The 15549-nt window shown below is 56.3% G+C and overlaps 2 protein-coding genes across 7 annotated transcripts in view; one reads left to right on the top strand and one right to left on the bottom strand.

Annotated features, from left to right (window-relative positions):
* The window catches only part of LOC141167155 (ephexin-1-like), a 37224-nt gene extending 26416 nt beyond the window's left edge, over positions 1-10808 (top strand). For 3 of the 6 annotated variants that reach the window (XM_073654550.1, XM_073654552.1, XM_073654551.1), the window contains exons 8-16: positions 2412-2564; positions 2747-2876; positions 3047-3121; positions 3199-3291; positions 3397-3551; positions 4277-4423; positions 4522-4607; positions 4680-4784; positions 4879-10805. In XM_073654550.1, the coding sequence (XP_073510651.1) occupies positions 2412-2564; positions 2747-2876; positions 3047-3121; positions 3199-3291; positions 3397-3551; positions 4277-4423; positions 4522-4607; positions 4680-4784; positions 4879-5027 (1093 nt within the window). In that variant the 3' untranslated portion in view covers positions 5028-10805. Of the gene's footprint in view, positions 1-2411; positions 2565-2746; positions 2877-3046; positions 3122-3198; positions 3292-3396; positions 3552-4276; positions 4424-4521; positions 4608-4679; positions 4785-4878 lie in introns of all 6 variants that reach the window. The other 3 variants (XM_073654549.1, XM_073654553.1, XM_073654548.1) reach the window with 3 other exon arrangements.
* Positions 10809-13049: 2241 nt separating this feature from the next.
* PLOD3 (procollagen-lysine,2-oxoglutarate 5-dioxygenase 3) overlaps positions 13050-15549 on the bottom strand; it is a 60187-nt gene continuing 57687 nt past the window's right edge. Inside the window, exons 17-19 of the mRNA XM_073654547.1 lie at positions 14348-14494; positions 13998-14123; positions 13050-13562 (exon numbers count right to left, since the gene is read on the bottom strand). Coding sequence (XP_073510648.1) covers positions 13407-13562; positions 13998-14123; positions 14348-14494 — 429 coding nt within the window. The 3' untranslated portion in view covers positions 13050-13406. The remainder of the gene's footprint in view (positions 13563-13997; positions 14124-14347; positions 14495-15549) is intronic.

Raw genomic sequence — 15549 nt, 5'->3', positions numbered from 1 at the left:
CTGAGGGCCCTGTGTGTGTGTGTGTGTGTGTGACGCGCGCTGAGGGCCCTGTGTGTGTGTGTGTGTGTGTGTGTGTGTGACGCGCGCTGAGGGCCCTGTGTGTGACGCGCGCTGAGGGCCCTGTGTGTGTGTGACGCGCGCTGAGGGCCCCGTGTGTGTCGCGCGCTGAGGGCCCCGTGTGTGTGTGTGTGACGCGCGCTGAGGGCCCCGTGTGTGTGTGTGTGTGACGCGCGCTGAGCGCCGTGTGTGTGTGTGTGACGCGCGCTGAGGGCCCCGTGTGTGTGTGTGTGTGACGCGCGCTGAGGGCCCCGTGTGTGTGTGACGCGCGCTGAGGGCCCCGTGTGTGTGTGTGTGACGCGCGCTGAGGGCCCCGTGTGTGTGTGTGTGTGACGCGCGCTGAGGGCCCCGTGTGTGTGTGTGTGTGTGTGTGACGCGCGCTGAGGGCCCTGTGTGTGTGTGACGCGCGCTGAGGGCCGTGTGTGTGTGTGTGTGTGTGTGACGCGCGCTGAGGGCCCCGTGTGTGTGACGCACGCTGAGGGCCCCGTGTGTGTGTGTGACGCGCGCTGAGGAGGGCCGGTCACGGCCGTGTGTGTGTGTGTGTGACGCGCACTGAGGAGGGCCGGTCACGGCCGTGTGTGTGTGACGCGCGCTGAGGGCCCCGTGTGTGTGTGACGCGCGCTGAGGAGGGCCGGTCACGGCCGTGTGTGTGACGCGCGCTGAGGGCCCCGTGTGTGTGTGTGACGCGCGCTGAGGGCCTCGTGTGTGTGTGTGTGTGACGCGCGCTGAGGGCCTCGTGTGTGTGTGTGTGACGCGCGCTGAGGGCCCCGTGTGTGTGTGACGCGCGCTGAGGGCCCCGTGTGTGTGTGTGTGTGTGACGCGCGCTGAGGGCCCCGTGTGTGTGTGTGACGCGTGCTGAGGGCCCCGTGTGTGTGTGTGTGTGTGACGCGCGCTGAGGGCCCCGTATGTGTGTGTGTGTGTGTGTGTGTGTGACGCGCGCTGAGGGCCCCGTGTGTGTGTGTGTGTGTGTGTGTGTGTGTGTGACGCGCACTCAGGGCCCCGTGTGTGTGACGCGCGCTGAGGGCCCTCGTGTGTGTGTGTGTGTGTGTGTGTCGCACGCGCTGAGGGCCCCGTGTGTGTGTGTGTGTGACGCGCGCTGAGGGCCCCGTGTGTGTGTGTGTGACGCGCGCTGAGGGCCCCGTGTGTGTGTGTGTGACGCGCGCTGAGGGCCCCGTGTGTGTGTGTGTGACGCGCGCTGAGGGCCCCGTGTGTGTGTGTGTGACGCTCGCTGAGGGCCCCGTGTGTGTGTGTGACGCGCGCTGAGGGCCCCGTGTGTGTGTGTTTGTGTGTGTGTGTGTGTCGCGCGCTGAGGGCCCCGTGTGTGTGTGTGTGTGTGTGTGTGTGTGTGTCGCGCGCTGAGGGCCCCGTGTGTGTGTGTGTGTGTGTGTGTGTGTGTGTCGCGCGCTGAGGGCCGTGTGTGTGTGACGCGCGCTGAGGGCCCCGTGTGTGTGTGTGTGTGACGCGCGCTGAGGGCCCTGTGTGTGTGTGTGTGACGCGCGCTGAGGGCCCTGTGTGTGTGTGTGTGTGTGTGACGCGCGCTGAGGGCCCTGTGTGTGTGTGTGTGACGCGCGCTGAGGGCCCTGTGTGTGTGTGTGTGTGACGCGCGCTGAGGGCCCTGTGTGTGTGTGTGACGTGCGCTGAGGGCCCTGTGTGTGTGTGTGTGTGTGTGACGCGCGCTGAGGGCCCTGTGTGTGTGTGACGCGCGCTGAGGGCCCCGTGTGTGTCGCGCGCTGAGGGCCCCGTGTGTGTGTGACGCGCGCTGAGGGCCCCGTGTGTGTGTGTGTGTGACGCGCGCTGAGCGCCGTGTGTGTGTGTGTGTGACGCGCGCTGAGGGCCCCGTGTGTGTGTGTGTGTGTGTGACGCGCGCTGAGGGCCCCGTGTGTGTGTGACGCGCGCTGAGGGCCCCGTGTGTGTGTGTGTGTGACGCGCGCTGAGGGCCCCGTGTGTGTGTGTGTGTGTGTGACGCGCGCTGAGGGCCCTGTGTGTGTGTGACGCGCGCTGAGGGCCCCGTGTGTGTGTGTGTGACGCGCGCTGAGGGCCCCGTGTGTGTGTGTGTGTGTGACGCGCGCTGAGGGCCCCGTGTGTGTGTGTGACGCGCGCTGAGGGCCCTGTGTGTGTGTGACGCGCGCTGAGGGCCCTGTGTGTGTGTGACGCGCGCTGAGGGCCGTGTGTGTGTGTGTGTGACGCGCGCTGAGGGCCCTGTGTGTGTGTGTGTGTGTGTGTGTGTGTGTGTGTGTGTGTGTGTGTGTGTGTGTGTGACGCGCGCTGAGGAGGGCCGGTCACGGCCGTGTGTGGCGCGCACTGCTGTTGCTGGCTGCTGTAGCCTCGCTGGGTTACTCTCCTCGTCTCTGCAGTTTCCTCGTGGATCTGGAGTCTCGGGTGGATGAAGACGTCATTATCTCGGATATCTGTGACCTGATCCATCAGCACGCCGTGCATCACTTCTCCGTGTACATAGATTATGTCCGGAACCAGGTGTACCAGGAGAAGACGTACAGCGAGCTCATGTGAGGCCCTGACGCACGTCACACCGCCTGCGCATGTACACGGGGGGAGGGGACACATGTAGAGTTTATGCATATGTGTATTTGGGGGCGCACACACTTCCTGCACGACCACATTTGGGGGCGTACAGTTTGCACTGCGGTGGGTGTTCTCCGCTTTCTCCTGAATGACTCCTCCTCCTCAGGGAGAAGAACCCGCAGTTCCACGCCGTGCTGTGCCGCCTGCAGGAGCTGCCCCAGTGCCAGCGCTTACCCTTCATGTCGTTTCTGCTGCTGCCGTTCCAGAGGATCACTCGCATCAAGATGCTGATAGAGGTACGATGCCCCCTGCGTACCGGCGCTCTCCACGCCCCCTGCGTACTGGCGCTCTCCACGCCCCCTGCGTACTAGCGCTCTCCACGCCCCCTGCGTACTGGCGCTCTCCACGCCCCCTGCGTACTGGCGCTCTCCACACCTGTCACCTGACCTGGCTTCATCTTCTCCAGAATATCCTGAAGAGGACGGAGGAGGGGTCCGAGGGCGAGCGCACTGCCAGCAAAGCCCTGGAGGCCGTGTCGCAGGTAAGCACCACAGCTGGGTGTACGGTGCATGACGCCATTACTCACAGGCGCGTCTCACGTGTGTCCTAATCCCACAGATCATCCAGGAGTGTAACCGTGAGGTTGGCCGCATGAAGCAGACGGAGGAGCTCATCTACATCTCCTCCAAGATCGAGTTTGATAAGATAAAAGTGAGGGGAGTGGAGTGGCCTTTGGCCTTGCAGTGTGATGATGTCATTTTGTGGGTGTGGCCTCACACGGCAGTGATGTCATCTTTTGGGTGCGTCTTGTTTTAGGCCGTTCCCATCATCTCTCACAACCGCTTCCTGGAGAAGCAGGGCGAGCTCTGCGAGGTTCAGCAGAAAGGAAGCCTCTTTGGTATCAAACCCAAACTCGTCCCCGTCTACTTCTTCCTGTTCAATGACTTCCTGCTAATTACCCAGAAGAAAAGGTGATGTTGCCGCCACTCCTCCTCCGCTTTGTGGCCCTCACGTTGTTGGCGTCGCCGCCGCTCCTCCTCCTCCGCTTTGTCGCCCTCACGTTGTTGGCGGCGTTGCCGCTCCTCCGCTTTGTCGCCCTGACGTTGTTGGCGTCGCCGCCGCTCCTCCTCCGCTTTGTGGCCCTCACGTTGTTGGCGTCGCCGCCTCTCCTCCTCCGCTTTGTTGCCCTCACGTTGTTGGCGTCGCCGCCGCTCCTCCTCCGCTTTGTTGCCCTCACGTTGTTGGCGTCGCCGCCTCTCCTCCTCCGCTTTGTGGCCCTCACGTTGTTGGCGTCGCCGCCTCTCCTCCTCCGCTTTGTTGCTCTCATGTTGTTGGCGTCGCTGCCGCTCCTCCTCCGCTTTGTGGCCCTCACGTTGTTGGCGTCGCCGCCTCTCCTCCTCCGCTTTGTGGCCCTCACGTTGTTGGCGTCGCCGCCGCTCCTCCTCCGCTTTGTCGCCCTCACGTTGTTGGCGTCGCTGCTTCTCCTCCTCCGCTTTGTCGCCCTGACGTTGTTGGCGGCGTCGCCGCTCCTCCGCTTTGTGGCCCTCACGTTGTTGGCGGCGTCGCCGCTCCTCCGCTTTGTGGCCCTCGCGTTGTTGGCGGCGTCGTCGCCGCCGCTCCTCCTCCGCTTTGTCGCCCTCGTTCTTCCTCTCTCTCGTCCGCGTGTACTTGATGCTGTTCCCGTCTTTCCCTCCAGCTCGGACAGACACATGGTCCTGGATTATGCTCATCGCTCCCTGGTCCAGCTCCAGTCCTGCCCCACCATGGAGAACAGCTTTTTCCTCACCTTACTGGAGAATCATCAGAGGAAGACGTGTGACCGGCTCTTCAAGGCGCCCAGCCAGTGAGTGACTTCTCCCCCTCCGGAGCGCTTCTTACTAGCCCCGGCCCCTGCAGGGTGCTACTGTGGGGTTGTTGGTCTCACCTGCCGTCTCCCCCTAGGTCTGACTTGCACCGGTGGGCGGCCGTCTTCCCCAGTAAGAGCAGTGACAGCTCCGCGGGCAGTGACACGATATACGAGGACTGGGGTGAGTGTCCTCTGCTCGGTGATTATATGGTGATTACGCCCCGGTGGTGACCCCGTTCCTCTCCGCCCTCAGATTGCCCCCAGGTGCATTGTGTGGAGCAGTACACCGCCACTCAGGCCGACGAGCTGACGCTGGAGCCTGCCGACATCATCAACGTCCTGCGCAAGACGTGTGAAGGTGCGGGGGCTGTGCCTGGGGTCTCGCCTGCGGAGCTGACACTCTACAGTGCAGCGTGTCCAGTATCTGATACCTTCTCCTCCTCTCTTCTCAGGTTGGTACGAGGGAATCCGCCTCGGCGATGGGAAGAAGGGCTGGTTCCCCTCCCGCTACGTCCAGGAGATCACCAATGAGCATGTGCGGAGGAGGAATCTGCGCGAGCGTTACCGCGTCCTGCAGGCCGCCCGCCAGCTGGTCACCTGACCCCGCCAGCCGCTGAGGAGCGGATTAGGTGTGGATGGAGGAGGCGCTCGGGGGGCAGCGATGGCGGCGGGTTCTCTGTTCCTCTGAGATTTTATATGTGTTGGGCGTGGTACCAGGACTGAGTGGTATAATGGGGCGTGCACCACATGTCCCAGCACTACCTGGATCCAGCCGGGCGTGGACACAACGACTAGAGGGCGCCTTCTACTGCCAAATCCGGGTGTCCGAGCCTGGAGCTCAGGGGTCTGCGATTCTGCCTCCTTATGTATGATGAGAGTTGTGGTCCCCATCATCCAGCAAGTCCGAGCCAAAATGTCCCCTGCTGCCAGGACTAAGGAGCCCTCTGCTGTCTGCCGCCAGGACCTGAACTAAGGCGCCCCCTAGTGTTCGCCGCTGTCAGTCCTCGTATGGAGTGTGGGTTCCTGGGTATCAGGCGTCATGGCCGACATGTCTGGCTCAGAATGATTGGTGGTTCCTCCGCCTGGATGTCCGCGTGATCTACTGCCCAGACCCCGTCTACCCCGGGGGCTGCGGAATATGACTGTGTGGGAGACCATCCATGTCTGAGGACCCGGCTCTTGTGTATGGTCGCACGTTGCACAGACTTTGCGTTGACTGCCACCTGGATTTGTCACATTTTATCACTGAGGGCCAACCTCCGAGCACATGAAGGATTCTAGGGTGGTCGGGCTGCGCTCTGCTGACTTTTTATGGGCGCAGGGAAGTATTTGTGTCGTACTGTCCGCCACGTGCCTGTAATGTGGAGTAAAACATTTCTGTTGTGATGGTGCAGTGCAGTTTCCTGCTCGGCGCAGACGTAACGTGAGGTTTCATCATCTTCTGGCAACTCCAGGCGAGTTGCCCTCTAGAGCCACATCGGGAGCCTCACACTGTAGAGTCACCTTATGTAGGATGCAGGGTTTCTCTGACAGCAGGTGCCGGTACCTTCCACATGGTGGCTAGATGTAGGGTAAAGCAGGGTGGACACGTCCTCTGCATAGTAGGATGTAATCGCCCACATTTGCATCTGTACTTCGGGGGTTTTTATGTGAATTTTTGATTAATTCTGAATTTACTTTGTTACGCCGAGACGTAACCTGGTGGGAGCCGCCGTCACATGATCCGTCCATGGGTGATGGGGGTGTTCTGCCCCGGAGCCGGCGGCTGGATGTGATGGAAGGAGCTCCGAGTTGTATTCTATATATTTATGGGCTGAGCGACTGCCCTCCGCGGCGGCCACATGGTGTAATTATACTATTGTGATGCCATTGTTTACAATGGATGGACGGAGCTTTGGCCATGCTGCTGCCATTGTCTGCCCTACCGAGAACAGCCCTCAGAAGGGAAAGAAGAAGGCGTAGAGGTGGTGCCCAGCGTTTGGAGATCGGCCCTGAGAAGGGCTGAAAAAGGAGCAGAAGTGACGCATAGTTGCTGGAGACCCCCACTGAGAATGGTTCTCAGGAAGGCACAGAGGTGGTGCACAGCATCTGGAGAACTCTAGAACGACCCTCCAAAGGGATGGAGGAAGGTGCAGAGGTGGTGAGCAGCGTCTGGAGAACCCCACTGAGCTCGGCCCTCAGAATGGACAGAGGAAGGCGGAGAGGTCATGCATCGCATCTGGCGAACCCCACCGAGAACAGCGGAAAGCGCAAAGGTGGTACATCGTGTCTGGAGAACCCCACCGCACGTGACCCTCAGAAGGGATGGAGGAAGGTGCAGAGGTGGTGCATCGTGTTTAGAGAACCCCACCAAGAACGGCCCGAGGAAGGCACAGGTGCTGTGCAGCGTCTCGAGAACCCCACCGAGAATGGTCCTCCGAAGGAATGAAGGACAGCACAGGTGGTGAAACGCGTGTGGAGGAACCCACCGATGGGTCTCAGAAGGGACTGAGGAACACGCAAAGGTGGTGCATCACTCCTGGAGAATCCCACAGAGAACGGCTCTCAGGAGGGGCTAAGGAAGGTGCAGAGGGGATGCATAGCGTCTCGAGAACCCCACCACGAACGGTCCTCCGGAGGGAGGCAGAGAGGTGGGATGCAGCATCTGAAGAACCCCACCTCGAACGGTTCTCCAAAGGGAGGGAGGAAGGTGCAGAGGTGGTGTGCAGCATCTGGAGAACACCACTGAGAACGGCCCTCAGAAGGGATGGAGGCAGGTGCAGAGGAGAGGTGTGCAGTGGCTGGATAACCCCACCAGGAATGGCCCTCAGAAGAAACGGAGAAAAGAGCAGAGGTGGGGCGCAGTGTCTGGAGAACCCCACTGAGAACGGCCTTCAGGAGCGATGGAGGAAGGCGCAGAGGTGGTGTGCAGCGTCTGGAGAACCCCACCGAGAAGGGATGGTACAAGATGCAGATGGAGAGCACCGTATATAGTAATCACTACCACGACCTTCAGAAGGAATGGAGGACTATGTAAATGTGGTTCCTTGTCTATAAAGAACCCCGCCATGAATGGTCCAGGGCAGAGACGGTGAACCAGGAACGCTGTAACCCTCTGCCAGATGTGGTTCCAAACAGTCCACAGTGCTGATTTTCTACACGGCCCGGGGCCATACATCAGCCGGCGTGTGACCCCCTCAGTGCAGGTCGGCCGTGGCTGGTGGGCAGCGTACTGTGTACCTGCAGCCAGGGCGCCATCTCCTCTAGAAATACAGCGGGAGTCTTCTATAACCGTCCTACATGAGAAGCTGAACATGGCCCTCAGGATTAGGCTACATTGGACGTGGTCGCTGGGGACCATTCTTACTGACCTGTGCGGCTGTCGTTGTGGTCAGTGTGTGCACGGTGTCCTGCACCGCTACGACAGTCCCACCGCTAGTTTATTGATGTGGATTTTCTTGACGCCGTGAAGATGAGGCTTTATTGCTTGTTTTTGGGATCAGTGGCGTCTTGTGGATTGGGAGAGACCCTTCAGGCTGGGGCTACATAGTGAGTGGACGTGGCACCGATGTCTAATAATGCAAGGGGTTGCACTGCAGCCCACCAGGGTCTGTACCTGCGACAAGCCGCGCGAAGAAGGTGGTCAGGACCCACCGGATCCAGTGTGACTTCATGGTCGCGATTGCAGCTCACAATGTCTTAGGTCACGGGGGTCTTCTGACCGGACCTTGACCCCATAGAGAGGTGGTGTATAACTACGGGGGTCTCCTGACCGGACCATGGCCCCTACAGAGGGTTTTGACTCTGCCTGCCTAAATGATCCGGAGCGGTTTTCCGGCGCTGATCACCTTCCATGCTTCTGTCGGGGGGCACACACGGTACGTTCCCCTCCCCGTCTGTCATGGCTGTGGTCCGAGCAGCGAATCCTCCTGTAGTACAGACTCCACCATCCGGCGCAGGAATAGTACAGGTCACCAGTGACACACTTCAGGTGCAGTTAGAAAAGTGTGCACAAGGTGGCGACCCTGGACGGTGATAGTGGAACTGTGCAGCTGATAACAGAGACAATAGTGCGCTATTATACACGGAGGCAGCAAACGCTAAAAGACACCATAGCTGAGGGCTGTGCAAAAGTTATAGGCAGGTGTGGAATAAATGCAGAATCGCTGCGAGCACGGAGCGGTGTACGGACCTCCTGCAAGGCTCCCGATCTATCTGAGGCTGTGACGCTCCGCTCAGGAGAGCTGAGAGGAGAGCTGAAGACCCACAAAGAAGCTCCAGCCATGGAAGGATTAATGTCTTATTTCACAAAATGCACAGTCTGTGGCCGTCCGTCGCCTTCAGCTAGGTCACTTGTACAGTCAGGGACTTTGTTTCATCCTCTATGCTCGTACATTCCTAGTCATTAACTGAAACAGAAACAGCGGTGTAAGAGGCTGACAACTGGGCGAGGAACAAATGTACTCTGCTAAACGGTAAGGTTGTGGAAGACAGTGTCCATGTCGTAGGTCATACACCAGAGTGAGACTGGGCGCATCACCAAGACACCAGGCCGTTCTACTGCATCAGCGAGGCGACTCCGGGGCAAAGATGTCACAGCAGACGGGCAGCGAGCGGAGGGACAGCGGCACCCGGCTCCGCACAGTAGATGGAGCCTCTCCCACGGCAGCGTTTCTCCCTCACCTCCATTATACACCTGTATTCTCTACAGTAGTGTTCAAGATAATATCAAACAATTTACCAGTCGGTGCAGTAGATTGTAAGAAAACCCCCAGACTCCGCATTCATGATCTGCAGGATTCTGACTCTGTGTATGTGAATAATTAATTGTACTGGGGTGAGTTCAATATAATAGCAGTGTAGGGGTCAATCATTCTGTGAAGAAACATCTGTGAATCAGGGGGCCCTTATGTAAGGATGAAGCCAGCACATGTTGTAAATGCATTTCTCCTTGAAAGCCTGAGAAATATAGGGCGTTCCAGACATTGTTCAGAAGAACAGCGGACTTTGATTAAAAAGTTGACTGGAGAGGGTAAAACTTATAAAGAAGTGCAGACAATGATCGGCTGTTCAGCTGAAACGATCTCCAATGCTTTATAATGGAAAGAAAAACCAGAGAGACGCGGAAGAAAACAGAAGACCACCATTCAAATGGATCGAAGAATGGCAAAGGCTCAGCCAGTGATCAGCTCCAGGAGGATCACAGTCTCAGGTTATCTATGAGGACTGGGACAGTTAGAAGACTCCTGTGTGACACTAATCTCCCGCAAAGTCCCACTGTTAAAAAAAAAAAAAAAAAAAAAAAAATACACGTACTGAAGCCAATACAATTTGCTAAAGAACCTAAAGAGAGATGGAGAAACATTTTGTGGACTGATGAAAGAAAGTCTTTTTTGGTCCAAGGGCAGCAGACCGTTCATCAGACGACCCCCCCCCCCAAACTCTGCATTCAGCCACAGTACACCCTGAAGACCTGTGGAGTCTGAGTCCAACTAAAATATATAATAAATTGGGTGCAGTCGTTCAATGCAGTTTGTGGGGAATATTTTTCCATAAGAGTTTGGGAAAGTTCTGAAATGTCCTATAAATGTCCGTCCTATTCCTGATCTCGGGGTCTGGACTTTTAGCGGAGATGAATCTATGCACATGAGCCGGTTGTGGAAATTGAGGAGTCGGAGGTTTGGCTTACCAACTCCACAGCCCTGCAGAAGACAGTGAAGCATGGTGGAAGCATCATGATATTTGCATGTTTCTCTTACTTTTGGTCCGGACCTATTTACCACATACCAGGGATCATGGACCAGTTTGCAGATATTAAAATACTTGAAGAGGTCATGTTGTCTTACGCTGAAGAGGATATGCCCTTGAATTGAGTGTTTCACCAAGACAACGACCCTAAACACACCAGTAAACGAGCAAAATCTTGGTTCCAGTCCAACAAAATTGAGGTTATGAAGTGGCCAGCCCAATCCCCGGACCTTAATCTGATAGAACACTTGTTGGGGGGGACATCAAAAATGCCGTTTCTGAAGCAAAGCCAACAAATGCCAAATAACTGTGGGATGTAGTGAAAACCTCCTGGGCTGGAAGAACAGGGGCCAGAAGTTGGTTGACTCTATGCAACATAGATGTGACGCAGTTCTAAAAAACTGCGGGTAACAACTAAATATCAGGTTAGTGATTCTCAGGAATGATAAATCCTCAGAAAAAGAGACATATTGTGAGATTGTAAAGACAAATTCAGACCCTGCTATTTTTTAGAACAGAACAATGTTCGTTTTCTGTTATTTTCTGTAAAAGTAGTTACAAATTATCTACATTTCTCTTCACGTTGTGAATTAGAGAACAGCGGGCGATGGTCCCAATGCTGTAGATTTTGTGAGACCTCATGTTCGGGCGATGGTCCCAATGCTGTAGATTTTGTGATGCCTCATGTTCGGGCGATGGTCCCAATGCTGTAGATTTTATGATTCCTCCTGTTCGGGCGATGGTCCCAATGCTGTAGATTTTATGATTCCTCCTGTTCGGGCGATGGTCCCAATGCTGTAGATTTTGTGATTCCTCCTGTTCGGGCGATGGTCCCAATGCTGTAGATTTTGTGAGACCTCATGTTCGGGCGATGGTCCCAATGCTGTAGATTTTGTGAGACCTCACGTTCGGGCGATGGTCCCAATGCTGTAGATTTTGTGAGACCTCACGTTCGGGCGATGGTCCCAATGCTGTAGATTTTGTGATGCCTCAGGTTCGGGCGATGGTCCCAATGCTGTAGATTTTGTGATGCCTCAGGTTCGGGCGATGGTCCCAATGCTGTAGATTTTGTGATGCCTCAGGTTCGGGCGATGGTCCCAATGCTGTAGATTTTGTGAGACCTCCTGTTCGGGCGATGGTCCCAATGCTGTAGATTTTATGATTCCTCCTGTTCGGGCGATGGTCCCAATGCTGTAGATTTTATGATTCCTCCTGTTCGGGCGATGGTCCCAATGCTGTAGATTTTATGATTCCTCAATTCGGGCGATGGTCCCAATGCTGTAGATTTTGTGAGACCTCACGTTCGGGCGATGGTCCCAATGCTGTAGATTTTGTGAGACCTCACGTTCGGGCGATGGTCCCAATGCTGTAGATTTTGTGATGCCTCAGGTTCGGGCGATGGTCCCAATGCTGTAGATTTTGTGATGCCTCAGGTTCGGGCGATGGTCCCAATGCTGTAGATTTTGTGATGCCTCAGGTTCGGGCGATGGTCCCAATGCTGTAGATTTTGTGAGACCTCATGTTCGGGCGATGGTCCCAATGCTGTAGATTTTGTGATGCCTCACGTTCGGGCGATGGTCCCAATGCTGTAGATTTTGTGAGACCTCATGTTCGGGCGATGGTCCCAATGCTGTAGATTTTGTGATGCCTCAGGTTCGGGCGATGGTCCCAATGCTGTAGATTTTGTGAGACCTCATGTTCGGGCGATGGTCCCAATGCTGTAGATTTTGTGATGCCTCATGTTCGGGCGATGGTCCCAATGCTGTAGATTTTGTGATGCCTCAGGTTCGGGCGATGGTCCCAATGCTGTAGATTTTGTGAGACCTCACGTTCGGGCGATGGTCCCAATGCTGTAGATTTTGTGAGACCTCACGTTCGGGCGATGGTCCCAATGCTGTAGATTTTGTGAGACCTCACGTTCGGGCGATGGTCCCAATGCTGTAGATTTTGTGAGACCTCAGGTTCGGGCGATGGTCCCAATGCTGTAGATTTTGTGAGACCTCACGTTCGGGCGATGGTCCCAATGCTGTAGATTTTGTGATGCCTCACGTTCGGGCGATGGTCCCAATGCTGTAGATTTTGTGATGCCTCAGGTTCGGGCGATGGTCCCAATGCTGTAGATTTTGTGATGCCTCACGTTCGGGCGATGGTCCCAATGCTGTAGATTTTGTGATGCCTCACGTTCGGGCGATGGTCCCAATGCTGTAGATTTTGTGATGCCTCACGTTCGGGCGATGGTCCCAATGCTGTAGATTTTGTGATGCCTCAGGTTCGGGCGATGGTCCCAATGCTGTAGATTTTGTGAGACCTCACGTTCGGGCGATGGTCCCAATGCTGTAGATTTTGTGATGCCTCACGTTCGGGCGATGGTCCCAATGCTGTAGATTTTGTGATGCCTCACGTTCGGGCGATGGTCCCAATGCTGTAGATTTTGTGATGCCTCACGTTCGGGCGATGGTCCCAATGCTGTAGATTTTGTGATGCCTCAGGTTCGGGCGATGGTCCCAATGCTGTAGATTTTGTGATGCCTCACGTTCGGGCGATGGTCCCAATGCTGTAGATTTTGTGATGCCTCAGGTTCGGGCGATGGTCCCAATGCTGTAGATTTTGTGATGCCTCAGGTTCGGGCGATGGTCCCAATGCTGTAGATTTTGTGATGCCTCATGTTCGGGCGATGGTCGCAATGCTGTAGATTTTGTAAGACCTCCTGTTCGGGCGATGGTCCCAATGCTGTAGATTTTGTGATGCCTCATGTTCGGGCGATGGTCGTAATGCTGTAGATTTTGTGAGACCTCAGGTTTCTGAACTCGCTGCTATTATTTTGAACCCTACTCTATGTATCGCACACACGGGCTCAAGGGCGCCCTCCGGTGGTCACAGTAGATATTACACCAGATACCAGAATTATTTATTGCACAATTTCAGTTTTCATTAAAAATATTTCCATTAAAAAAAAAAAGTAAAAAAAATACACTTTTGGCAGCGAATAATTTAAAGCGTTTTGTACAAAAGCAGCGAATGCTCTTTATAAAGCGTCTGGGCGCGGCGGCTTCTCGGGCTCCTGAGGGTTTGGTAACATGAAGGCAGCGTGGGATGAAGATCGGCAGCGACACCACAGTGATGGCGGAGAGCACTGGGGGAAGACGAGAATCTGCTGATGACTGCCCTCTAGGGGCAGAGACGGTGCAGCCGCCATGTCTGGTGTCTGACAGCCCCCTCTGCTTAGTGTCCTACACGGGAGGAGTCCTGGGGGTCAAGGATCCACGAATGACACCATGATGTAGCGTGTCCCCCGGGTGGTGGGCAGCCCCTCGTGGTAATGCGTCAGCCGCCCCGGGTGGATGAAGGACCAGCCCTTCCGAGGAGACTCCACATGGCAGTTGTAGCGGATGAACCTGCAGCCACCGCCCTGCGGAGGAAGAGGCGCCATGTTAGTGCCACAGCCCCCACTATGGAGACCTGCTGAGCAGAGATCACCCCCGAGCCTGGAAATACCAGCGGACAAGAGACCCCCACCAGGCACATGACTGACCACATGATGCCCCTCAGTTATCCACCAGGCACAAGACTGTCCACATGATGCCCCCCATTACCCACCAGACAGGCACAAGACTGTCCACAAGATGGGCCCCATTACCCACAACTGACCACATGATGCCCCCATTACCCACCAGGCAGAAGACTGTCCACATGATGCCCCCCATTACCCACAACTGACCACATGATGCCCCCATTACCCACCAGGCACAAGACTGGTCACATGATGCCCCCCATTACTCACAACTGACCACGTGATGCCCCCATTACCCACCAGGCACAAGACTGGTCACATGATGCCACCCACCTCATAGTCGATGTTTTTATTGTTGAGGGCGACGTTGATGGTGAAGGTGGAGGAGTCGTGGTGCGGGCGCAGGGATGGCTGCTCGTCGGGCCGGTACCGCACTATGAAGTTCAGGAACGCCTTGGCCTAAGAAGAAGATGGAGGGTCAGCGCAGACATAACGACGGGCGATAGTAGGGGTGAGGAGGGCGGAGTAACGACGGGCGATGGACGGGGCGAGGAGAGCGGAGTAACGACGGGCGATGGACGGGGCGAGGAGAGCGGAGTAACGACGGGCGATGGACGGGGCGAGGAGGGTGGAGTAACGACGGGCGGAGAAACGGGCGATGAACAGGGCGAGGAGGGTGTTACCTTGGTGTAGTATCCGGGGAACAGCTTCTCGGTGACGGGCGCGATGTAATCCTTCAGGAACTTCAACCATTCGTCCTGGTACCCGACCTGCGTCATGTGGATGTCCACGGTGGGAACGCTCTCATAACCACCAGCGAGACGCTTGTCCTGAGAGCGGCGGGAACCGAGAGGACGGGTTATAATGTGCGGAGTATTACAGACTCATTATTATTATTATGAAAACAAGGTACAAAAAAGAAAGAGCCGCACTCACCAGTCCTTATATACAAAAATGAAAACGTCCTTTATTCCATTAGTCTTTTGGACATCTATGCGACAGGCAGAGGGATGAAAGGAGCGCTCATGGACTGTGGCAGGCAGAGGGGTGAGAGGAGCGCTCATGGACTGTGGCAGGCAGAGGGGTGAGAGGAGCGCTCATGGACTGTGGGAGGCAGAGGGATGAGAGGAGCGCTCATGGACTGTGGCAGGCAGAGGGATGAAAGGAGCGCTCATGGACTGTGGCAGGCAGAGGGGTGAGAGGAGCGCTCATGGACTGTGGCAGGCAGAGGGGTGAGAGGAGCGCTCATGGACTGTGGGAGGCAGAGGGATGAGAGGAGCGCTCATGGACTGTGGCAGGCAGAGGGATGAGAGGAGCGCTCATGGACTGTGGCAGGCAGAGGGATGAGAGGAGCGCTCATGGACTGGCAGGCAGAGGGATGAGAGGAGCGCTCATGGACTGTGGCAGGCAGAAGGATGAGAGGAGCGCTCATGGACTGTGGCAGGCAGAGGGGTGAGAGGAGTGCTCATGGACTGTGGCAGGCAGAGGGGTGAGAGGAGCGCTCAAGGACTGTGGCAGGCAGAGGGGTGAGAGGAGCGCTCATGGACTGTGGCAGGCAGAGGGGTGAGAGGAGCGCTCATGGACTGTGGCAGGCAGAGGGGTGAGAGGAGCGCTCATGGACTGTGGCAGGCAGAGGGATGACAGGAGCACTCATGGATTGCTGCGGTTTCGTGCCCTTCAGGAACACGGATACGTCAGAGCTGCCACTAAAGCCTATAGGGCTGCGCTGCAGACATCATCCATTCAGCTTCTGATCCTAATAAAATGTTATTACAGTCGCGTCCACATTTCTGCTTCCCCCGGATTATTATTATCCAGTTATTCACATTGGTCCCATCCTTTATCTGCTGATTGATCTCCGGCATCGCGTCCTTCTCTATGACAG

The sequence above is a fragment of the Phyllobates terribilis genome, unplaced genomic scaffold, assembly GCF_046119375.1.
Source record: "Phyllobates terribilis strain yellow unplaced genomic scaffold, ASM4611937v1 Scaffold_11__3_contigs__length_659146591, whole genome shotgun sequence".
In the NCBI taxonomy this organism is placed as follows: Eukaryota; Metazoa; Chordata; class Amphibia; order Anura; family Dendrobatidae; genus Phyllobates; species Phyllobates terribilis.
This window is presented reverse-complemented; position numbering and strand designations above follow the sequence as displayed.